General features: G+C 42.2%; 1 protein-coding gene across 2 annotated transcripts in view; it reads left to right on the top strand.

Annotated features, from left to right (window-relative positions):
* Positions 1–25988, top strand: part of ASH1L (ASH1 like histone lysine methyltransferase) — a 181611-nt gene that overhangs the window by 133023 nt on the left and 22600 nt on the right. For both annotated transcript variants that reach the window (XM_056123618.1, XM_056123619.1), the window contains exons 8-13: positions 6157–6230; positions 10435–10480; positions 10598–10706; positions 17020–17226; positions 17332–17478; positions 25243–25351. In XM_056123618.1, coding sequence (XP_055979593.1) covers positions 6157–6230; positions 10435–10480; positions 10598–10706; positions 17020–17226; positions 17332–17478; positions 25243–25351 — 692 coding nt within the window. The remainder of the gene's footprint in view (positions 1–6156; positions 6231–10434; positions 10481–10597; positions 10707–17019; positions 17227–17331; positions 17479–25242; positions 25352–25988) is intronic.

The following is a 25988-nucleotide window of genomic DNA, read 5'->3' as shown; positions in this document are numbered from 1 at the left end:
CTAACCCCTGTGCATTGCCGGGTGTGACCCAAATAAATAGCATACAGAAGCTTAACAATTTTTATTGTACAAATGAAAATTTAGAAAAAATTGGACAAATTAGTGAATTTAGATTATATTTTTTCTCCTTAGAAACACTCTGTGTAGTCAATATTGATCCTTTGCTTTAGAGTATTCTCAACATGAGATATCTGGGGTTCTGTTCTGTATTAGTAGTACCTAATAATTTTTCTCCCCTAAGTGCTCAGTTACCAGCAGTGTGTTTTAAGTTTCATGTATAAGTTTTATATATACATGTTCTGCGATAAAATTTAATTTGCTTTAATTTTTCCTTATTAGATAGTTGTAAAGAGTTTGACTATTGAAAGTTTGAAGACTTAGGCCCGAGAGATAGTATAGCTGTTATGGCTCTTAATGTTACATGCAGCAGACCTGGGTTCACTTCCCAGCCTGCCAGGTGTGATCCCCCAGTACAGAGCCAGGAGTAACCCCTAAGCACTACCATGTGTGGCCCAAAGTATAAAAAATAAACATAAGAGCTTAAAGACTTAACTCTCGGCTAGAAGACTGTATTAGAGCTTACTTAGTGAAGTTAGGTACAAGTTTTATATTCTTTGAACTCAGTGCCAAACTAACTTTGAAGAAACTATTGTTTCCAGGGAGTTCATAGCAACAGAAAATTCTCTGCAAATTTAGGTATTTTCTAATCCAGCTTTATGATAACTATTCTTTAATAATGAAAAGTAAATATAAAAGTTCTGTTTTAAAAAATTATTAGTTTTGGTCTTGCTAATTTTGCCTGGATAGTTAATTGGCTTATTTAAATTTTATAGTGAAGTGGTAGGTAATTAGGATAAAGTAATCAGTTCATTTTAAAGGGGCTAGGAAGAATAGTGAATGTGCCATTATGGATGTGCCAATATTTCTATAAACATACCTGGCGTGAATAGTGGTTTAAGAGCTCCAGAGTGAAATCCCTTAATTTAATTAAAGATTTTTCTCTCTTAATACCCATCTGGGTTTTGTTTTTGTTTGTTTGTTTGAGAGGGTTACTCCCAAGTGGTGCTCAGAGGACCCAGGAGCCACTCCTGGCAATTCTCTGCCAATTAGGCTGAATGGCCAAATGATTAGTCCCAAAGACAATGTACTGCATGGGCTGACAGCGTCAAAGTCAGAAGTCTCTGGGACTATACTCAGAAATGGTCAGTGTAGCCCTGGATGGAACTGAGGATAGACTGAGGATCAAACCAGGATCAGGCACATGCAAAGCATGTGTTCTGATACCTGTACTGTCTCCTTGGCCCCCATTTTAGTTTCTTACTAAGATTAACTTGACATTAGTTATGTAACTGAAGTTGTTACATAATCTAGGGATGTATAGCTCAGTGGCAGAGTACTTTGTGTGTGTGTGTGTCCGTGTCCCCAGCTGTGGAGTAATTACTGAAACTACAAAAAAATAATAAAGCAAATAGGGGTGAGAGAGGTAGATCATAGGTTAGAGTGCACACTTTGTACATGGAAATCCTGAGTTCATTCCCCACTACCACATGGTAACCCTGAATACTGCAAGATGTGACTTAGGCTCCCTCACCCATCAGAAGCATTTTACCATTGAAGTCGATCTTGTTAATAAGTGGTTTGAGAGGCAGTTTGAATCACATCTGGTGATGTCCAGGGTCTACTCCTGATGCTCAGTACTCAGGAATGGTGCTCAGGGGATTACACCTGGGCCTCCTATATGCCAATCTCTGTGGTACGAGGTGATACCTCCTTTTGATTTTCATTTCCATGATGTTTAGTGAGATAGTGCATTTCTTTCATTTGTCTCTTGGCAGTTTGCATGTATTTAATTTGAGGAAGTTTATGTTTATCTCTACTCATTTTTTGATGGGGTTGTTTTTTGTTTTCCTTATAAACTTCTTGGATATTAATCCTTTATCAGATGGATGGTGGGCAACTAATTTCTCCAGTGTGTGGACTATCTCATGGGAGGGAGAAGGGTCTAGGTTTTAAGATAACATCTCAAAATACAAAAAAGGGATAGTCATTGTTGTATTCTTTCTGCTGAGTGCCTGTCTTTTGATTTCCTCATTTGCCCTGCCACCACATTAAAATGGAAGTTTGGTAGAGATTTTCCACCTCGATTTTTTGTTTTTTTCTTTTTGTGTCACACCCAGCGATGCACAGGAGTTACTCCTGGCTCTGCACTCAGGAATTATTCCTGGAGGTGCTTGGGGGACCAGATGGGATACCGAGGATTGAGCCCAGGTCGGCCGCATGCAAGGCAAACGTCCTACCCGCTGTACTATTGCTCTGCCCCCCCCCCCACACACACACCAAGATTTTGTTGTTCATTTCTGTTTTATTTTAGGGTTGATTTTGTGGAAAATCATCGTGAATATTACTCTCTTCCACATCAAGGTCAACAGAGATTTAGAACTTCTGTAGTAGAATCTTCATTACAGTGACTCTATTGTCATTTTCTTTCAAAGGAAAAAACAAAGGATTTCTTTGCTACTCTGATAATCAGTAATAAGACCAAGACCTCAGACTCTAGCGCCCAGAGTAATCACAAGAGTTATCTTCCATCTAATTTTTGGATTGATGGAAAATGATTTTTTTCCCCTTATTTTTTATTTTTGTGTTGGGGTATTAAGCGCAGAGTCTCACATATGCAGCTCAAGACCTCTGCTACAAGGTACACACCCAGCCTTTTTCCTTTCTTTAAGTGAGACCTGGCTAAGGAATCCTTTTTTTCCAAAGTGAGAGGTTCACAGGAGTTACCATGTTCAGTAGATTTTGATTAAGAAAATTTCTGTAGGTAGGTGTCATTTAGAAATTACCTGGCTTTGGTTTCCGAAACTAGGAGAAAAAACAAGAATCAACTCATCGTTTCCCCAAAATCTCTGTCTGTGAATTAAAGCAAAGATATGTAATAAATTCCAGGAAAAACTTATATCAACTATGAAGATTTGTTGTTAGGAAAATGTAACTTTTGGGCAAACTGGGTTGGGAGGTCTTAGCTTTTAACCTAGAGGCAGAGAATTTGAAACCAGTGCCTTCTTCCCCTTAGAGAAAATCAAAACAGTGAGAATCAAGTCCCTCCTGTGTGCCCCTTTTATAACCAGATAAAACCAACCACAGAATAACTGTTTAGGACATCAGGGTAACAGGGACAAGAATATTCAGAACTCAGGAAGCTGGGAGGTGCTTCCCACAGTTACACCCTACCAGATGCCTGCTTGCCATCACAGTGGGCTCTGGCCTGTGCAGCCTGCCGTTTGCTTAGCTTCAATTGGTTTGACTTCACAAGTGGGTAGGTCACCAGTATGGTACAGGAGGCCTGAAGGTTGACCACCATGGTCTGTTTGTCAGACTCGGTAGGTTAATCACTTTCTACCAGAAGATGCTGTTGTTTATGCCTGTGAGAGGACTTCAACCATACGGTATCAGCTTTACAAGTGAAGAATTTGACAAGAAAAAGAAAGACCCAGTGTCAGTTCTCAAAACACAGGGAAACTTAGAACTGGCATTGTTTTCCTTGGCCCTGTTCACATCCCATTCCAGTTAGGAGGAGGACTTTTCCAATCCAGGATCATACACTATAGGAGCCCAACCTCACACTTGATTTCTGTGAAAGAACCAGCATCATTGTTGCTTTAAGGTTTGGTGGTTTTGCAATTTCCAAGTTTAGGCTGCAGGACCTTTTGCCCTCACATAGCACAGTCCTAAGTGTGGGCATCCCGAAAGTTTCTAAGCACCTGAATTCATGTTTTCCATTGAAGAACCCAAACCCAGAGTGTGCTTAGTAGTAGCCCAGTGAGGTGAGAGTGAGCCTGCAGAAGTTGGTGACATGATTTTGGTGTCCCACTGCAAGGGGTGTAGACAGCCCATCACTGCAGCCTCTCTGAGAAGATTCTCTGTGCCCTGGGAACAGGAAGGGATGAATGAGCCCTGGTCTAGCTGTGACCAGAATGGTTCAGAAGTAGTTGCTTACCACCCCAACTCTGCTTGGGACCACAGTTGGTGGCAGGACAGTACACTGTTGAGGTTGCAGATGCTCTGCTGATCTGATATTATTCACTCATCTGGCTGACTCCAGTCCAGTCCCTCCCAAAGTACAGGGGAAAGCAGAGAGTATGTATCTCCCTGTAGATACACCTAGGGAATGTGTATCTTTGAGCTGGTGTCAACCATTGAAAAGCTAACTTGGGACATGCTTGGTGATCCTTTCCAGGGTTGGTGTAAGGGAGAGAGTGGCAGGTGGGGCCTGCCCAGACTACAGGGTTTGTGGCATGGGGCACAGAGGAGTTTCTGTTTCTGAAATGTCCAGAACTCAGGAAAATAGGTACTACTACAATTTCTTTTTTCTTTGTTTTTTTTTTTTTTTTTTTGGTGTGTGTGTGTGTGTGTGTGATGCCCAGTGATGCTCAGGGGTTACTTCTGACTTTGCACTCAGGAATTAGTCCTGGCAGTGCTTGGGGGACCATATAGGATACCAGGGATTGAACCCAGGTTGGCCACATGCAAGGCCCTACCCACTATAACTGTTGCTCCAGCCCTACATTTTCTTGAATAAACTAAAAAGGAAAGACATTAGATGACAGAAAAATTTATCTTTGAGGTTAGTAGAAGCACTGATATGGATGCTTGCTTTCTTAGAAAGTATTCTTTTGCAAATGCACAACTTGCACTTTCCACACAGTTTATAGAAAACACATACAATATTGCTGACAAAGAAAAATGTTCAGGGGAGTTTCTTCTGTCTTTTAAGGACCAGTTTTGACATTTTTGTGTTTGTGTACGCTGATAATTATCCCCAGGGCCTCATACATAGAAAGCATGCACTCAGCCACCAAGTTATATTTCTGTTCCCCCAACTTTGACTTTTTTTTAAATGTTTTGTTGCTATAATACATACTTGTAAAGAGAAGAAAAGAAGAACGAAAAGATAAGTTACTAGGTGGTACGGCTGTGACTTGCATGTGTGCAGCCCTGTGTTGGCTGTGTGCAAGGCAAGCACCTTTCCCACCATACTCCCTGGTCCCCCATAAAAGAAGATTGTTAATGGTACCATGAAAAAAAGCAGCTTGTTCTGTTCATCATTCAAATATTTGCACAGTATATGTCCTTAAGACAATCATCGTGCTTTAATAATACAGTACATGTTTTATGCATATATATATTGTATCATGCAGAATAATTGTTGGCTAATGTTGAGGATTTGACATACCTTTACTATTTGACAAGGGGGGAACAACACCCTACTGTGTTCTGTACTTACTCCTGGCACTACTCGGATCACTCCTGGTGGGTTTAGGGGACCATGTGGAGTGCCAGGGATCAAACCTGGGTCAGCTGCATGCAAGGTGAGCATCCTACCAGCTGTACTCTCTCTAGCCCTCAATTTTTTTTCTTTTTTCCTTTTTCTTGTGCCACACCCAGCACGCTACCCTTTGGTGCTCAAGGGATCAAGCCCAGGCCTTCTATACACAAAGCATACATTCAGCCCATTCAGCTTTCTCCAACCCCATGTCATAAATATTCATACCAGCAGATGAGTTATTTAAATAGGAATTAAGGTTAGGAAACACTTACTTTCCAAACTCTTTAGAGTCAGTCTTAGATTAGGTATTATAATGAGGAATAACAGGTACCAGACAATCTAGTTAATAATTTCATTAAGCAAATAATTGCCAGTATCTAGTTTTCTTCTTGACATTTATTGTTTGATAGTAAATTTGCTATGTTAAGTGTTTTTGTGTAGCTACCATTAAAATATACCCTGGACCAGGAGGAAGCTCACACAGGTGAAGTGGAGGGATGCTTTGCGGAAGACCCAGTTTTAATTCCTAGCAACACATGTCTTACCCTTCCCAAGCACTACCAGCAGGAGAGGCAACCTCTGAGTACCTCCAGGGTATGACCCAAAAAACAAAAACTAAATACAAAATTAAGTACATGTATATTTGGGGCCAACAGCAATAACAGCAACATATGCTTATGGCAAAGAGCAACTAAAAATTTGTGATGTAAAAATTCATGAAACTAAAAATGGAGTCTTTTTTTTCCTAATCAGTGCATATTAGACTTTATGGCTATTTAACCTTTTCTGTGATAAACACTGAAATTGGTAGTGTTTTTTGTATGTTTCAGGAAAGTATCTAAGGCAAAAGAGAATTGACTTTCAGCTTCCTTATGACATCCTTTGGCAGTGGAAACATAATCAGGTAAAGAGAACCTATCTTAACCAGTTTTCATTATTAAGTAATAGAGGGGTGGGTGAGTGGGTGGGGAGGAATGCAAGCCTTTTTCTCTGCCTCTTTGTTATGCTCTCATCTTAGGAAGTATCCCTGTGAAGGTTAGAGACTTACGAAAAATGAAATCGCATCCATATTTAATGTGACCTATTTGCCTTTACTCATACTTCAAAATAGCAGTAAGTTCCTGCTTCCCTCGGCAACCTTTGTTAATATTCTGGACTTTTATTTTGGTAGCACAGATTATGTTCTGTAAGAATCCTGTTTCATGGAGGTCTCAGGAGAATTTAGATGTACTGCCAGCAGCATTAAGAAATTTCCTGCTTTATATTTGTTGGCTCCTTCTGTTTGGAATTTATTTTTCACATACAACCAAAGGAAATAGGGAAAATGTTTAACACTCTCATGCTTTTAAAGATCTTTAAATATACTGGGAACTAAAAATAAGAAGGTGCTGTTTCTCTCTTGCCTTTCTAAGTGAAAAGTTTCCCCCCAGTTATTTTTGTATTAAGCTATGGCCCTCTGAGTCTAAATTAAAAATAATCATGGGGTAGGAACTCTAATGATGATACAGAAGATAGGGAGTTTGCCTTTGCACACAGCCAACCCAGGTTCAATCCCCGGTGGCATCCCCAAGCACTGCCAGGAGTAACCCTTGAGCAATGCTGGATGTGACCCCAAAATAAAAACTAATAGAGTAGTAGTCAACAGACTGATAGCATGCTTTGCGTGCAGGACACCTGAGTTCAATCCCTGTTACCATATGGTCCCCATTAGCATCCCCAAGTACAGGGCCAGGAGCAGCTCCCCACTATTATCAGCTATTTCCCAAAAACCACAAAATAAAATGAACCATTATAGGAGCCAGAGAGATGGTAGGGTGGTACAGCAGTTGCCCTACACACAGCTAACCTCAGTTTGATGTCCAGCACCATATAAGGTACCACAAGTATCATTAGGTGTGATCCAAAGCCTCATCCCCCACAATGAAAACTTTGGGGTGTATACACATTTAGGCAAATGAGTTGAATAGATACCTGATTTTTGCTAAGTTCTCTTGCCATTTTATGAAATCAGGGATCAAATCAAATTATTCTTAGAAAGCCAAAAGTAATGGACATTGTCTTCTAGAATTTTATCCTTTTGGGCGAGGCCACACCCAGCAATGCTCAGGGGTTACTCCTGGTTCTGCACTCAGGAATTACTCCTGGTGCAGTGCTCAGGGACCATATGGGGTGCCGGGGATCGAAACCGGGATGGCCGTGTGCAGGGCAAACACCCTACCCGCTGTACTATCTCTCTGACCCATCTTCTTGAATTTTAGAAGGATTGGTGTTGGGTATTTTTTCTAGAGAGTTTATAACAATGAAAACAGTGTTTTGATTGTACCCATTGAAAGATGAAAGATGATAATGATAATGGAATAAATCTTTTTTTGAGGGTTGGGGCTTACCTAGCAATGCTCAGGGGTTACTTTTAGCCTTTGCATTCAGGAATTACTCCTGGTGGAGCTCAGGAGACTGGGGTGCCAGGGATTTAACCTGAGTCAGTTGTGTGAAAGACAAGTGCCTTACCCACTATACTGTCTCTCTGGCCCAGATGATGGAATAATTCTTGCACTTTTAATGAGCTATAGTCAGACAAAGTTGATGTTTTTCTTTCTTATGTTTGGCAGCACTCGGGGGATGGAGTGGCACTAACAATGGGAAACTGGGTACCATGATCAAACTTAGACATACTATATGGAAAGAATGCAACCCAGGCCTTTTGGGAGCAGAGAGAGGGTGGCAGAAAAGAGGGCATGCAAGGTGGGCATTCACTGCTACTCCTTACTATGTGCTTGAGGGACAGTGTGGTATCAGTTATTGAGCCCAGGTTTGTCTGCGGAAGTCTTGTCCTAAGCCCTTTGAGCTGTCTCTGCAGCCCCTAGGTTACTATTTTTCTTCACTGTTGGTCATCGATTGCCTCGAGCAGGCCCCAGTAAAGACTCCTTCGTCCTAGCCCTGAGATTTTGAAAGTGCACATTCAAGGCTCTTTCAGGCTCAGGAGAATGAGACCCATCATTGTTACTGGTTTTTGGCACATTGAATACGCCATGGGGAGTTTGCCAGACTCTGCCGTGTGGGCAGGATACTTTTGGTAGCCTGCCAGGTTCTCCAGAGTAAGACCTAGATAATAAGATGTCGCGCTGCCGCGAATGCAGCTGTGCGCTTCCGGGAGCAGGGTTTTATATAGCCTCTGGGTCTTGGCTGTTGATGGGATTACACAGCACCAGGGCAGTTGGTGGGCGTAACGCCTACATACTGGAAGATGGGGGGTCTGGGTGGAAGAGGTCCCTGTCCCAATCCGAGCAGGCTTAGAGATCTACGCCCCGGGTGCCGCACGTCTGGGTTCCTTGGCCGGTTCCTTCATGCATGAGGCTCATCCAAACGTGTGGAGAGTGGTCTTAAGCATGGCTGTGGCTGTGGCTGGAACCGGAGGTCTTCAGCTGCCGGGGCTCTGCTTGGGATGGGGAGGGAAACTCAACCCACCCTCCTCCAAGGGGCCCCAGTGAGGGGAGGCAGGAGACTGCACTGTTCTCTTCTGGGAGCAGGGTTTTATAGTCTCTGGCTGGGTCTTGGCCGTTGATAGGATTACACGGCGCCCGGGGAAATTGGTGGGTGTAGCTATTTTTCTTATGCTATTTTCTTATGTCTTTTATGATAAAATGCTGCCCAAATAATTTACTTTTCGTTTGGGGCTTTTTGTTTGGTTTTGTGGGGGGTTTGGGGTAGGGGCAGGTGGAGGAATTTTGTTTTGGGACCCCTACCTGTCAGTGCCCAGGGGTTTGTCCTGACAGTTGGTCGGGAACCACATGGAATGCCTGGAATGAACCCAGGTCAGCCACATTCAAGGTAAACACCCTTCCCTACCCACTCCATACCCTTACCTCTTCCCTATAAGGTTTTTTCCCCCAGGTTTTTGCGGCACACCCAGTGATACTCAGAGGTTACTCCTGGCTCTGTGCTTAAGAATTACTCCTAGAGTTGCTCGGGACCATATGGGGTACCTGGGATCAAACCTGGATCAGCTGCATGCAAGGCAAACACCCTACCCACTATACTATCTCTTCAGCCTCTATAAGTTCCTTTTTTGTGTGTGAATTTTTTGTTTTGTTTCATTTGGGGGTTTGTCATCGTCTTCTTTTTTTTTTTTTTTTATGATTGCATTAAAATCTGGAGGGGTTGGTGGGAGGTTTAGGCCAACCTGGAAATGCTTAGTTCAGAGTCAGATGCACACAAACAAGTGCCCTAATCCCTATATCTCTGACCTAGCCTTTTAATTTTTATTTCACTTAATGTGGATTTTCAGTTACTGGAAAACTTAGTAATGCTGTTTTTGTCAGTGTCTGTGTATATATTAGTGAGACACATGAATAGCCACTTTCCTTCAAACATTCATCTATATGTAATATTCTAATTTTAAGGTTTGGTTTGGTTTGTTTTGGGGGGCCACACTTGTTGATGTTTAGGGGTTACTCTTTTTGCTTTTTGGGTCACACCCAGCAATGCTCAGGGGTTACTCCTGGCTCTGCACTCAGTAATTATTCCTGGTGGTTCTTGGGGGACCATATGGGATTCCGGGGATCGAACCCAGGCTGGCCACATGCAAGGCAAACGCCCTACCCGCTGTGCTATCGCTCCAGCCCCGCTTAGGGGTTTCTCTTGGCTCTGCTCTCAGGAATTAATTTTTATGGTGCTCAGAGGACCATTTGGGATGCCAGGAATTCAACCTGGGTGAACCACATGACAGGATAACACTCTCACCACTCTTACTATTACTCTGACCCATCTAATTTTGTTTTTAATATGGTGGTTCAAACATTATTATATATAATTAAAAGTAAATACCTAGCTTACCTTTCGATTTCTTTCTGTATTTTTTTTAAGCTGCAGGGTTTTTTTGTTTCATTTAATCTTCTTTTAACTCTGATCTAGTAAGTCACTTTTATTTCAGGATAAAAAGTATTAATACCAAGTGTTTTGCTTCCTTCAAGTGTATACAACCCAGAAAGTCTTACAGATATTTCATCTGAGCAGAGTACATGGATAATTTCCTATAATTTTAGTGATTGTTACTGCTGTCTGGCTTTTAAAGTTGAATACTATATCAAGATATTTCTTTTTTCTTTTAGCTATACAAAAAGCCAGATGTTCCACTGTATAAAAAAATCCGTTCAAGTGAGTAACTTAGGAGCTATTTTTTCCTACTTCTATATTATCAATATTCTTTATAGCTTAGCACTTAAAAAAATATTTCATATATGTACAATCTGTTCTTTGCTGTCTTCTCTCAAGATGTCTACGTTGATGTCAAACCTCTTTCTGGTTACGAAGCCACCACCTGTAACTGTAAGAAGCCGGATGGTGACACCAGGGAGGGCTGTGTGGACGACTGCCTCAACAGGTACTATACTGAACTGATTCCAAGGCTTTCATATATTTGGTACTTCATCTGGAGGGAAAGGTGAAATAGGCTCTTTGATTTCCCCTCAAGTGTTCCACAAAGATAAAACCTGATTGATGTGGGCCAGAGAGACAACTCAGCAGCTTGAGTACATACAGAACATGCTTTGCCTGTTGGAATCTGGGTTTGATCCTCAGCACCATATCACCCTCAAGTATTGTTGCCAGGAGCTACTCCCAGCATAGATCTGGGAATCGAATAGGCAAGAACCCTAATTGATGGACTGTCTTGGTCTGCATTGCTTAACCGTGAGAAATTTATTTCTCACAGTTCTGGATACTGGGAAGTCCCAAGCTCAAGCTGTAGTGAGGATCCACTTCTTGGCTTATAGTCAGCTGCCTTCCCCTTGTACACTTCCATGACCTTTCTGAGTACATACTCAAAGAGAGAAAAAGAGCTCATGAACTAGTCAGAATCTTAGTATTTCTTAAATTTGTTCAATAAGGTCTAGGATGCTGCTTAATGGTAGAGCACTTGGCCTTGAACATTTGAGAATTCCTGGCATCATCAAAATAAGAAAGAAAAATGTCCAGTGAGATTTTTAAAAAATGTATTATAGATAAACCTAGCATCTAAGTAGTAAACCTCTCTGGTGCAGAAGCCACATTCTGTAAACACAATTCCTTTGAATAAGTCATTACTAGCAGTTCAAGTAGTTTTGGGAAGGCCTCCCAAATGGTACTTGGGAATCCAGGGCCACTCCCAGTAAGGCTTGTCCCCACAGTACAGGCCTGACAGTTAGAGATAGGGATCTAAGGGCCAGTAGGGTCTCATTGGCAAGGGACCGAGATGTATGCAGTGAACTCAGGGCCTTGTTTACAGAAGCATCTACTCACCCATTTGAGCTATCTTCCTAGCCCCAGCAGTTGAGTTTTTGATTATTTAAAAATTAAATTTTGGGGATAGTACAGGAGTTAAGGCCCTTGTCTTATATGTGGCTGCAGCTGCTGCAGCCTGGGTTCATATACCCAGAACCACTTATGGTTCCCTGAGCAGAGTGCCAGGAATGTGATGAGCATTCAGACTTGACCTCCCCACAAAAAATATTTTTTTCTTTTAATACAACTGGCTGGAGCGATAGCACAGCAGTAGGGCATTTGCCTTGCTTATGGCTGGCCCGGCCGAGCCGGGTTCGATTCCTCCGCCCCTCTCGGAGAGCCTGGCAAGCTACCTGTGACGTATTCAATGTGCCAAACACAGTAACAAGAAGTCTCACAATGGAGACGTTACTGGGCCCACTCGAGCAAATAGATGAACAATAGGAGGACAGTGCTACAGTGCTACAATCAAAAGTTGGGGTTTAGGTGATGATAGTACTGGGATTAAGATACTTGGCTTACATGCAACCAACCCCAGTCGGTTATAGTCCGTCCCCTGGGTAGCCTCAAAACCAAAAATAATTAAGTTACAGTCTGGGGTTGAAATATAGCTCAATGGTGAATCATGAGTTCACTCCTCAGCACCACCACTTGGTGGCACACTCTGAGCATAGTGCCCAGGGAGTCTGCAGTCACTCACAGTGATCCTTGGCTAGGCTGTGCCTGTGGGATGGCTCAGTGATCAGGCTGGCGGTATGGTCCTGTTCACATGCAACAGTGCTGAGGGCCACCTGGCTTTGCCTTGAGGTATTCTGAGGCATGTTCTAATGGATGCTTCTTTATGTGTTTAGAAATTACTTGCATAAAGATTCAGTTAAGGGCCAGAGAGTGCAACGGTAGGTACCAAGGATCTATCTCAGGGCATCTAAATGCCAGACATGAGACTCCAGTCCTTTGAGCTATTTCCCCAATTCCTGTGTTGCCTGCTTTAAAAAAAAAAAGAAAGAAGAAGAAAGAAAGAAAAGTCAGGAATGACTTAAATACCTTGTATATTTTAAACCTTCACTCTTCAACATTATATGTTCTCTAATCCCCTGCTTCACAAGGAGTGACACGCTCCAAAAAGAATCCCTCAGATACAATACAGCCACCTATATAGCAAAGGGATATGATGACAGTGTGGTCATGCATCGAATGAATGATGTGGTGATGAATGTTAAATTAAGACTTTTTTATTTTGTTTTTCGAACCACACCCAGTATTTCTCAGAATCTGGAGCTTATGCATGCTTTGCATGCATGCTCACACTTTGAGCCATAGACTGCACCAAAACTAAAATGTTATAATGGATGCTTCTTTACATATTTAGAAATCATTTGTATAAAGATAAAGTTTTATATCATTTGTATAAACATACAGTCAAAGGCCCAGAGAGTGCATGGGTAGATGACCTGCCTCACGTGCAGCCATCCTGGATTCAAACCTCAACACTGCATATGATCTCCCAAGCACTGGACAGAGTGATACTTGAGCATAGAGTCAGGAGTGAGTCCTAAGTGAGTCCTGTGTATCCTAGTAGTACTTAGAGTACCATATCTGCTGTCACGGATTTTTTCTTTTTTTTTTTTTTTTTCTTTTTTGAGTGGGGTTGAGTTACACCCAACTGTGTCAGGGCTTATTCCTTGCTCAGTGCTCAGGGATCATCCTGGTAGTGCTTGAGGTACCATACATGGTACCAGAGCTTGAGCAGGGTTGGCTGCATGCAAGGAAAGTGTCTTACCCACTGTACTACTACTCTGCATCACATCTCCTCCAAATAAAGGCGATTTTTCCCCCCCTCTGGTTTTTCAAGGGTATTCTATAGGTAAAGAAAATTTATATTTCTAGATCATAAAGTTCTTAGCTTGCAGCATTTACTTTGATTTTTACAGTTTTATTTTCCAGTCATAATCTAGAAACATGTCTTATTTTATCTTGGTTGTTTGTCAAAGTAAAATAAATGTTCTGCTCTAGAATCCTCCATTTTTCAGCAACCTCTCAGTGGTTATTTTCAAGCAGAAATATATTTCTTTTTCTTTTCTTTTGGGGCCAAACCCAGTGATGCTCAGGGGTCAGGTGGGCCCAGGGATCAATCCCCGATTTCTAGCACACAAAGCAGTACTTTGAGCTGGCTCCCAACCCTCTAGTAGGAATATTTATTATCTTTTGTTCTCTGTTTTTGTTTTGGGGTCACACCCATTTTAACTGAACTCTTATCTCAGCACTGTATTACATTTATTGTTACACTTTTGTCCACCCATAGTTTATTTCACATGTTACAAATGTTTGCATCAGGGATGTAGTTCAATGTAGAGTACTTGGATTGCATATGTGAGGGCCTAGACACACACTGTCTGTCTGTCTGTCTGTCTGTCTGTCTCTCTCTCTCTCTCTCTCTCTCTCTCTCTCTCTCTCGTTAATCTATCTTGAGGTAGATGCTAGGGAATGCAGTTACTGGATCATATGGAAGCTGCATGTTTAATTTTTTTTAGAAGTCTCCATTCTGTTCTTTTTAGAGGCTGCACCAGATGACATTTTCACCAATAGTGAATGAGGGTTCCTTTTTCACCACAACCCTACCAACACTGGTTGTTTCTATTGTCTTTTATATAAATGGCTAATAGGCATATGGAAAAGTATTTATCATCACCTATTATCAGGGAAATTCAAATTGAAACTATTTTCAAACTAGTGAAAAATAAAAAGGTTTTGTATTTCTGGAATCACCATATCCCCATTTGGAATGTATAATTTAACTCCATGGGTTTTTCTCTTCTCTTTCATGTTTCCCAAATAGAACTGTTTTACTTTCCAAAAACAGTAGAAAGTTTTTGGTTTATTTTGGGGGATGGGCACCGAGTTGTGGCAAAGGACTGTAGTTTCTTGTTTGTTTGTTTGTTTGTTTGCTTTTTTTTTTTTGGATCACACCCAGAGATGCGGGGGCGGGGGGGGGGGGGAGGGTTACTCCTGGCTCTACACTTAGGAATTACCCTGGCGGTGCTCAGGTTACCATATGGGATGCTGGAACTCGAACCCAGGTCAGCCACGTGCAAGGCAAACGCCCTACCGCTGTGCTGTTGCTCCAGCCCCACAAAGGAATGTTCTTTGTGCTCAGGAGTAACCCCCGGAAGTGCTCAGGGGACCAGGTGTGGTGCCAGAGATTTGAGTCTATCATTTAACCTCTGTGCTATCTCTCTAGTCCCCTATATATAAACTTTTTAAAAGAGAGCAGTGGGGCTGGAGCAATAGTACAGTGGGTAGGGCATTTGCCTTGCACGCAGCCGACCCAGGTTCGATTCCCAGAATCCCATATGGTCCCCTGAGCGCCGCCAGGGGTGATTCCTGAGTGCAGAGCCAGGAGTAACCCCTTTGCATCGCTGGGTGTGACCCAAAAAGTAAAAAAAAAAAAAATAGAGAGAGTAAGAGACATGCATAACAACTTTTGTCTTTTGGGGACCACAGCAAACAGTGCTTGGGTGGCATTCCTGGCTTCATGCTTAGGGGACCATGAAGTTCTGGGACTGAAATTCAAGTCTCCACATGCAAAACATGTGCTCCGGCCCATTGAGCTATCACCCTAGTCTTGCTGAATTCACCAGTTTTGGGGTTTGTTTGTTTGTTTGTTTGTTTTGTTGTTGTTGTTTTGCTTTTTGGGGTTACTCCAGGCTCATGCATTCAGGAATTAGCCCTGGCAGTGCTCAGGGGACCATATGGGATGCTGGGAATCGAACTTGGGTTGCGGCATGCAAGGCAAATGCCTTACCTGCTGTGCTATTGCTCCAGCCCCTGAATTCACCAGTTTTTATTTGTTAATACACTAGAAAATATAGGTTAGTTAATTGGAATTTTTCTTAATGCCTATGAAAGAATAGTGTGCATATATTGAAATGTATGCTTTAAAACGTATATGGGGGGGAAAAAAGTATATGAGGGTCCAGAAAGTTGGTACTATGGGTAGTGTGCTTGCCTTGCACAAAGCCAACCCAGATTCAGATCCAGGAGTAACCTCTGAGCATTGTCGGGTGTGGTCCCTTCCCCTGAAAAAATCTAAAATGTGTAGAATCGGGGCTTATTCTTCAAGCCCATGTTCTCCCTCTCTTCTTTGTCTCTCTATCTCTTTGCTAAGCTTTTTCCACTCAAAAGAAACCCATGTTCTTCCTGAACATGTATTTCCTCTTTGTCACATCTCTCAATGTGGAGGTGGAGTGGGATACATCCAGCAGTGTTCAAGACTGACTCCTGGCTCTGTGCTCAGGAATCAATCCTGGTGAGATTCGGGGGATCACATGGGATGCCAGGGATCAAACCTGGGTTGGCTGCATGCAAGCCAAGTGCCCTACACACTTTATTATCATTCCAGCCTCCTCTTACATCTAAGCAAGATTTGTTCAATTAAAACTACCTTGCTTAGTTTTTAAAAAATATATAGTAGGGGTTGGAGACATAGTAACAGCCGGGAAGGTGCTGGTTTGTATGTACCAGACCCAGGTTCAATCTTCAGTACTGCATATGCTTCCCCAAGTACAACCAGTAGTAATCCCTGGGCAACAGCTAGGTGAGACTCTAAAGCAAACAGATGTGTATAATGAAGCCTGGGGTGAATCTCAAAGGTAGAGCATTTTCCTTACATGTATAAGGCCTTGGTTTGATCCCAGCACCACATGAAAAGTAAATTTACAATAGTAAATTTTATCTTTCTACAAAACTCTGTATGTTGCTTCAGAACAAGAATATAATTAATCATCAAAATACTACTTTTTCGGGCTGGAGCAATAGCACAGCGGGTAGGGCGTTCTATGGACTGCTTTCCATTTATTCTTAGCACAGTACTATGTGATTTTAAAAAGTCAGAATGCTCATAAACAATGAGATTAATAAGTTATAAATGTCATTCAGTTGTATACTGTTAAGTAATCTTGTTAAAATTATAATTTTGTATTTTCATTTAAAAATTTGTATCACAGATACAGAGAGATAGTTCAGTAGGTAGGGCATTGCCTTGTTCATTGCCAGCCAGGGATTGGTCCCGTTATCCCATATGGTCCCGTGAGCTCCAGTAGGAGTAAGCCCTGAGCATCACCAGGTGTGGACAAAAATTAAAAAATTAAATCCCTTATAAAGGAGTCCAAGCAATAATACAGTGGGTAGGGTTCTTGCCTTTCATGTGGCGATCCTAGGTTCGCTCCCCATCACCTCATATGCCTCCACCTAACCCACCAGAAGTGATCTCTGATTGCAGAGCAAGGAGAAAACCCTGAACACCTCTGGCTGTGCCACTGCCACCACCACCACCACCACTCCCCAACAAAAAAAGAAAACTTAAAGAAGCAAAAAATGGGTTTGTGTAAGAGTCTGTATCTGTATTGATGGAAGTGCAATTACCTCTTTTTTCATAGAATGATCTTTGCTGAATGTTCTCCCAACACTTGCCCTTGTGGTGAGCAATGCTGTAACCAGAGGATACAGCGGCATGAGTGGGTGCAATGTCTGGAACGTTTTCGAGCTGAGGAAAAAGGTTGGGGAATCAGAACCAAAGAACCACTAAAGTCTGGGCAGTTCATCATCGAATATCTAGGAGAAGTGGTCAGCGAGCAGGAATTCAGGTAACAGTGATGAATGTTAAGTCATTTAGACTGAAAAATTGCAAGATTTGAAATTCATTTTAACCTTAAGTCATGAATTACTTTTCAATAATTTCTCCTCTTCAGGAACAGAATGATTGAGCAGTATCATAATCACAGTGACCACTATTGTCTGAACCTGGATAGTGGGATGGTAATTGACAGCTACCGCATGGGAAATGAGGCACGGTTCATCAACCACAGCTGTGACCCAAATTGTGAAATGCAGAAATGGTAAGAAAACAAGAGGTGAAACCAAGACTCCAACAGAACCAGTCATTGAGGGCAGTAGACACTGAAGTTCCATGTTAGTCCCTTTACACCAAGTTGAGCAGACAGTCCCATGTTTTGCCATATTCTCCAGGCATAATTAAGCTCCTGCTATTTCTCTGCTTGATCCTAATTACTGCAGAACATCATCATGTACATAATATTAAATGTGTATACATAAGACCTAACATTTATGGGGCTGGCGAAATAGTACAGCAGGTAGGCATTTGCCTTGCACGTGGCCAGCCCAGGTTTGATCCCCAGAAGCACATATGGTCCCAGGAGTGATTCCTAAGCACAGAACCAGGAGTAAGCTCTGAACACTGCCCAGAGTGGACCAAAAAAACCCAAAGCCTAACATTGAATGCTTGCTACGTGATAGTCACTTTGTTACTTGGTTATATCATTAGTTTATTCACCAAATTACATGCCCACAGAATGTGTCACAATGAGAGGTAAGAAAGAAGTGAAAGAGGCTAGAATTTAATTGAGTAGGAAAAAAAAAATCACTTCTAAAAAGCAATTCAAAGTAAGCCCACATGTTCTCTGTAGAACACGTATCTTGCTTGCTTATTTCCACCTGGCAAAGCTTGTGTTCTCTCTTTAACACATATTTCTCCTCTTCCTCTCCTTTCACATATTTGTAAGCAAGTTTTGTTCAATTAAAAAAAAAACTACCTTGTTTTGGGGGACTGGAGCAATAGAACAGTGGATAGGGTTTTTGCCTTGCACACCGCCGACTCAGGTTCATTTCCCAGCATCCCATATGGTCCTCCGAGCACCTCCAGGGGTAATTCCTGAGTGCAGAGCCAGGAGTAACCCCTGTGCATCGCCGGGCGTGACCCAAAAAGAGAAAAGAAAAAAAAAACCTTGTTTTGAGGCCGGAGCAATAGTGCAGTGGGCAGGACACTTCCCTTGCATGTGACTGAGCCAGGTTTGATCCCCAGCATTCCATATGATCCCTCAAGCAATTCCTGAGTGCTGAGCCAGGAGTGACCCTTGAGCATAGTCAGTTTGACCCAAAAACAACTAGGAACTCCAGAAATGTACCTCCCTACCACTGGCAGAATTTGTCTGACAGTAATTGGTTGGGATCTCTGGTGCCTTTTTAAGACACGATTTCAAAAGGATTAGATGGTAACTTGCCGTTAATTCAGTGAATTTGATTTCTCTTTACAGTTATAGCTACCCATTTCCCCTTTCTTGGCCACGTCGCAGGCAATTGTGTGTGTTCCTGGAAAAACGTAGAGTTTTTTTATTCAGGAAATAAGATGAATAAAAGGACCACATCTGGGCCAGAGTGATAATACAGCGGATAGGGCGTTTGCCTTGCACGTGGCCGACCTGGGTTCAATCCCTGGCATCCGTTATGGTCCCCCCGAGCACCGCCAGGAGTAATTCCTGAACGCAGAGCCAGGAGTAACTCCTGAGCATTGCTGGGTATGACCCAAAAAGCAAAAAAGGGAAGGGGGCCACATCCTTCAAACATTGAGATCTGTAGTGATGGCTAGATGCTTGATCACAGCACCAAGTTTCTGATCACAAAGATCCAGAGAGGTAGCCATCGTTGTACCACCCTCTAGTTGCAAATCAGTCTCTGTTCAGCTAAAGTGACTTCCATATTTCAGGGCTAGTGTCCCCTTTAACTCTTCTTCAGTTTTCACCTTTGATTCTGTGTTTTGAGATTCAGATGTTAAAGAGTAGGGCATTATCTAACTGTATATATGGAAAGTAAAAATACAAGTGACTGAATGTTCAGTATGGGTTTCACAAAAGACACAAGAAGACATTGAGGATTGAGTAGATGACTCAGAGGGCTGGAGCAGGTGCCTTGCATGCAGAAGAATTGGTTTCATTCCCTGACATTGCATAAGTCCACAAGTATCACACCAGGGTGCTCCTGGACTCAGTGGATTTTTAGGTCAGGTTGATACTTGCAATAGAGATAGCCTACAGCAGTGAGAAAAATTACAAGGCAAAGTTCACTGTTCAATTTTTTTTAGATCACAAGATATACAAGAAACAGAAAAGTATAGCCCGTTCTTGGAGCGATAGCACAGCAGTAGGGCGTTTACCTTGCACGTGGCTGACCCGGGTTCAATTCCCAGCTCCCCTATGGTCCCCGAGCACCACCAGGAGGAATTCCTGAGTGCAGAGCCAGAAGGAACCCCTGGGCACCGCCAGGTGTGACCCAAAAAGCTTAAAAAAAAAAAGAAGTATGGCCCGTTCTAAAAGAAAAAAATTAGTTCGATTCCTCCGCCCCTCTCGGAGAGCCCGGCAAGCTACCGAGAGTATTCGATATGCCAGACACAGTAACAACAAAATCTCCAATGGAGACGTTACTGGGCCCGCTCGAGCAAATCGACGATCAACGGGAGGGCCTTTACCTTTACCTTAGCAGAATATTTCAGTTAAAAATATTAGTGACGGTCATCCAAAAGAACAAAAGCAACCAGTGTTGGCATGGATGTGGCGAGAAAGGAACCCTCCTTCCCTGCTGGTGGGAATGCCGACTGGTTCAGCCCTTTTGGAAAACAGTATGGACAATTCTCAAAAAATGAGAAATTGAGGGACTGGAGCAATAGCACAGCAGGTAGGGCATTTGCCTTGCACGCGGCCGACCTGGGTTCGATTCTCAGCATTCCATGTGGTCCCCTGAGCACCGCCATGGGTAATTCCTGAGTGCAGAGCCAGGAGTAAACCCTATGCATTGCCGGGTGTGACCCAAAAAACCAAAAAAAAATTAGAAATTGAGCTCCCATTTGACCCAGCAATACCACCCCTGGGAATATATCCCAGAGAGGCAAAAAAGTATAGTTGAAGTGACATCTGCACTTGTTTGTTCATTGTAATACTGATTACAATAGCTAGAATCTGGAAAAAACCTAAGTGCCCAAAAACAGATGACTGATTAAAGAAACTTTGGTACATCTACACAATGGAGTACTATGTAGCGGTTAGAAAAGATGAAGTTATGAAATTTACATACAAGTGGTACTACATGGAAAGTATCATGCTAATCAAAATGAGTCAGAAAGAGAGGGACAGACATAGAAAGATTGCATTCATCTGGGGAACATAAAGTAACAAAATAGACTAACACCCAAGAATAGTCGAAATAAGTACCAGGAGGTTTACTCCATGGCTAGGAGGCCAGCCGCACCTGCTAGGGGGAAGGGAGCACCAAATAAAGGGTGTTGGGAGGATCCTCCCAGGATGGGAGATGCATGCTGAATGTAGACTATAGACCGAACATGATTGCCACTCAATGCTTCTTTTGCAAACCACAGCACCCAAAAGGAGAGAGAGAACAAAAGGGAATTCCCTGCCACAGAGGCAAGGTGCGGTGGGGGGTTTGTGGGGTGGGAGGGATACTGGGATCATTGGTGGTGGAGAATGGGCACTGGTGGAGACACAGGTACTCTATCATTGTGTAACTGAAACCCAAGCACAAAAATTTGTAAGTCTACAACTATACATCATGGTGTTTCACTAATAAAAATTTTAATATATATATATAAAGGTGTGTATATATATATACATATATATAAAGGTGTGTATATATATATAAAGGTGTGTGTGTATGTATATATATATATATATATATATATATATATATATATATATAGGCCCTCCCGTTGATCATCGATTTGCTCGAGCTGGCCCAGTAACATCTCCATTGGAGACTTTGTTGTTACTGTGTTTGGCATATCGAATACATCACAGGGAGCTTGCCAGGCTCTGCCATGCAGGCGAGATACTCTCGGTAGCTTGCCGGGCTCTCTGAGAGGGGTGGAGGAATCGAACTCGGGTCGGCCATGTTGGCTGCATGCAAGGCAAACGCCCTACCACTGTGCTATCGCTCCAGCCCTATATATATATATATATGTGACGGGCTGGAATGATAGCACAGCAGGTAGGGCGTTTTTGCCTTGCACACTGCCACCCAGGTTCTATTCCCAGCATCCCATATGGTCCCCCAAGTACCTCCAGGAATAATTCTGAGTGCAGAGCCAGGAGTAACCCCTGGGCATTGCCAGATGTGACCCAAAAAAAGAAAAAAAAGAAAGGAAAAAATATATATATATATATTAGTAACAGGGCTGGAAAGATAGTACAGAAGATATAATGCTTAACTTGCACACAGCCAATCCCAGCACTACCAGAATGATCCCTGAGCACAGAGCCAGGAGTAAGTACTGAACACCACCTGGTATGGCCTCAAAACAAGTAGCTTTCATCAAAAATGGATAGAGGAGAAGAATAGATATTTCTCCAAGGAAAACCTAGAGGCCATCGATACATGAAAAATTGTCCATCGTTACAATCTGGGACAGTCAAGTCAAAACAAAGTGAGATATCACTGCAAACCTGTGAAAATGTCCTACATTAGAAAAGCAGAAACAATGTTGTGGAGTTGTAAAGAAAAAAGAATTCTCATAAATTGTTACTAGAAAGTACAGCAGTCTAACCTCTTTGGAATTCAGTTTATTTAGATTCTTCTAAGGTACTAAAGATAGGTTGTCATACTCTGTAGCAGTTCCACTGTTAGGTGTTTCTCCAAAGATATAAAACTGATGAGAACTACAACAAAGAATGTTAACACCAGTGAGGATGTGTGCAAGCAGGCAACTAAAGTACGCCTCTCTGGGGCCTGAGAGATAGTAAAGGGAGTGAGGCACTCACTTGCCTTGCATTCAGCTGACTCCAGTGCAAATCTCTGGCACTACGTATGGCCCCTTAAACACCACCAGAGATGATTCATGAGCATCAAGCCATGAGTAGCCACTTTTCACCATCTGGTGTGGCCAAAAGAAGCAAATTTAAAAAGAAAAGAAAAAATAAAGAAAACAGCAAAATGTATGAAACCCTCAGAGAGCTCAATAACCTGGTATGTAACACCTGATCATTAAAAACATCAGGGGCCAGAGAGAAACTACAGGAGTTACGGCATTTGCAGGCAGCCGAGTTTAATTTGATCCCCAGTACAAAATGTTTTCCCAAGCACTGCCCAAGTGGCCAGGAGGTCTCTGAGCTCTGCCAATGTGGCCTAGGAAGCCCACAAGCAGAGCTGAGGTCACACGGGTAGTTCCTGGCACTGGTCTGAGCAATGCCATATTATCAGACCTCTCAATGAATCCTGTCCCAGTTAGCTAAGAATTTCTGGGAGCTACCTCCCACCCAGAAAAGTTGGGGGAGGCCTATAAAATTAGATTGCATTTGACAAAACTCAGCACTCTTTCCTAATTTATATTCTGAACAGCAATACAAAGAAACTTTTTTTAATTTTGTTATTGAATCATTGTGAGATGGACTCCTTACAAAGCTGATCATGATTAGGTTTCAGTCATAGTGTTCCAGCACCCATCCCTCCAGTGTATGTTTTCCAGCACCAGTGTCCTCAGTTTCCCTCCTACACCCCCAAAGAAATTATTTAAACATAGTAAAATACTTATGTAAAAAATTCACAGTGTCAGTAAATAATACTCAGTGGTGAGACTGAAAGCTTTTTTTCTAAGCTCAAGAAGCAAGACAAGGATGCTCACTTTATTGTTTTTGTTTTGGGGGCCACACCCAGCCACACTCCTGGCTCTGCACTCAGGGATCACTCATAGCAGCGTACAGGGACCTTATGGATGCCGGGGATCAAACCCGTGTTGGCATGTGTAAGGCAGATGCCCTACCTGTTGTACTCTCACTCTGGCCCTTGGGTACCCACTTTTATTAATACCATTCAGCATGCTTTTTTAAGTTCCAGCAGTTACATGAGAACAAAGGCAATTACAAAGCAGTTACATGAGAGCAAACACATAAAAGATAGCAAAATTGAAAAAGAAGTGTAGTTACCTGCAGCCAACCAGAGTTCAGTCCCTAGCACCATAATGGGTTCTTTGAGTACCTCCAAGGGTACTCCCTGAAGTATGCCCTCAGCATCACTGGGTGTGGCCCACTAGAAAAATAAATAAGAACATTGTGATACCAGCCAAAAAAAAACAGCCACACAGATTCATGATAGGAGATGGAGGGCCTGGAAATAAGTCTTAGCATGAATGTCAAATGTTTAAGTGTTCAAAGGCCATTCAACGAAAAATGGTCCTGTTAACAGTACTTTGAAAACTCACATGTGAAAAATGTGAAATTTTACTCCTTTCTAATATATACAAAATTTAAGTACATCAGTGTATCTTAATGTCAGAACAAAAACTGGAAACATCTTGGCTATGACATTAACAATACCACTAACAAGAAAAAAGCAGACAAATCGTAGTTGATGGAAATCTAAAATGTTTGTACTTCAGAACATGTAATTGAAGCCCTGAGCACTGCCACGTGTGGCCCCCAAAACAAAATAAAAGTAAAAAGGAAGTTATACACTGTGCTATAGCTGTCAGAGAAAAATGGGCTGCGGTGTCAGGGTATACTTTAGTCCATGGCTGACCTAGGTTCAGTCCATAGCACATAGTGTCCCTCAAGCCCTGTGAGGAATGATCCTTGAATTGAATACTATCAGGTGGTACTTGGGGACTAGAGCCAGAGCACAGCGGGTAGGGCGTTTGCCTTGCACACGGCCAACCCGGGTTCAATTCCCAGCATCCCATATGGTCCCCTGAGCACCGCCAGGGGTAATTCCTGAGTGCAGGACCCCTGTGCATCACTAGGTGTGACCCAAAAAAAGAAAAAAAGATAGTACTGGCTGGAGTGATAATATAGCAGGTGGGCGTTTGCCTTGCACTCAGTTAACCTGGGTTCGATTCCCAGCATCCCATAGATCCTCCAAGCACCGCCAGGAGTAACCCCTGAGCAGCACTGGGTTTAACACAAAATAGAAAAAAGATACTACTATTCGTTGTTGGTATTAGCCCTCTCAAGGACAGAGTCACACCCTGCATTTGGGGTGAGATTTTTTTTTTTTCCAGGAGCTTGCCAACTAATAAACTAATTTTTCAGGATGATACATAAGGGTTGGGCATGAGTAGCATGATTGGGATAGTGTAAAGTTGAATTAACGTAAAGACTGCACACTTGCTGATACCTCATATCTCTTATTGATTCATTTTCTAACTAGGAGGCATGTAACTTTATATATAATTTGGGTTATTTTTCTTTTTTGTGTTTGGGTCAACCAACAGTACTCTAGACTTCTTCTGAGTCTGTGCTCAGGGATCATTTCTGGTGCACTTCAGAGAACTATATGAGATGCAGTCATGTGCAAAGGGAGCACCCTGCCCACTTTACTGTTGCTCTTATCTCTTTATTTTGCACTTTAAAGGGAAAAGTTGAAAAGTTTCAGAGTTCTGTTCACTCATCATTCTCCACCAATTGCCTGGAACTGTTTTTCCCAAAATTCCTCTCTTTACCAGGGAGTTGGTAACCAAAGGCTGTCAGGCTTGGGGGACTCAAGACCCTTTCAATTTTTTGTAGATACTATGAAATTCTCTCTCTCTCCCTCTCCTCTACTTGCTCCCCTCCCCCTCTCTCTAGTTTGCTTGCCTGTTCTTTAGCTCACTCTTGCTCCTTTTTGTGGGGGGCAGGACAGTTTAGGCCACTCCCAGCAGTGTGCAGGGGTTGGGCTGTTCCTGGCTCTGTGCACAGGAGTGACCCCTGGCTATGACCTAGAGACTATATGTGCTGCTGGAATTCAGCCAGGGTCAGCAACATACAAAGCAAACACTTTACCTCCCGTGCTATCTCTGAGACCACTGAATCTTAAACTATGATTCTTTGTAGGTCTGTTAATGGAGTATATCGAATTGGACTCTATGCTCTTAAAGATATGCCAGCTGGTACTGAACTCACTTACGATTACAACTTTCATTCATTTAATGTTGAAAAACAGGTAAGAGTAGTAAACCCAAAAGGGAAATTGAAATTTTTCACAGGATTGTAAATGAATTCCTTAAATATTTTTTTTTATTTTCTTAATTTATTTTTTTAATTGAATCACCGTGAGACACAGTTATAAAGCTTTCGTGATCTCTTAAACATCTTTCAGTTGCAGCTCCTTTGGACCCAAGAAATGCCGCACTGCCAGAAACCCCTCAGATTCATCATGCTGTTAATTTTGAATTAATAGTTGTTTGGTGCAAGTTCAACGAAACCATTTACTGTTGCCACTCTTTTTTTGCAATCCCGTATTCCATCACTCAACCCTCATTGGGTCTTAACCCACAGTTGAAGAAGCCTTCAGTTAAAACACTGTGGGCCTTCACTAAACACTGATTTTTGGCCAGTGAGGAGTACATTGGAGAACTCAGCTTTTTGCCTAGATAGGTTTACCTGTCTACAATACATAATCTCAGTTATTTATTTTCCAAGAAAGTTTGTCCTATCATTTTTGGTCTCTTTTTTTTTCTAATAAGTTTTCCCAGAGTTTGGCCTTTTCTATTGTAGTAAAAAGCCTCTTCTTTATTTTTTTGTTATTTTCTTCCATATGAAATTTGTTCATTTGCTAGTATTCAGAATTCTACTTTTAA

The sequence above is a fragment of the Sorex fumeus genome, unplaced genomic scaffold (genome assembly GCF_029834395.1).
Source record: "Sorex fumeus unplaced genomic scaffold, SorFum_2.1 ptg000047l, whole genome shotgun sequence".
NCBI lineage: Eukaryota > Metazoa > Chordata > Mammalia > Eulipotyphla > Soricidae > Sorex > Sorex fumeus.
Note: the sequence above shows the minus strand (reverse complement) of the source record. Positions and strands in the feature narration are given on the sequence as shown.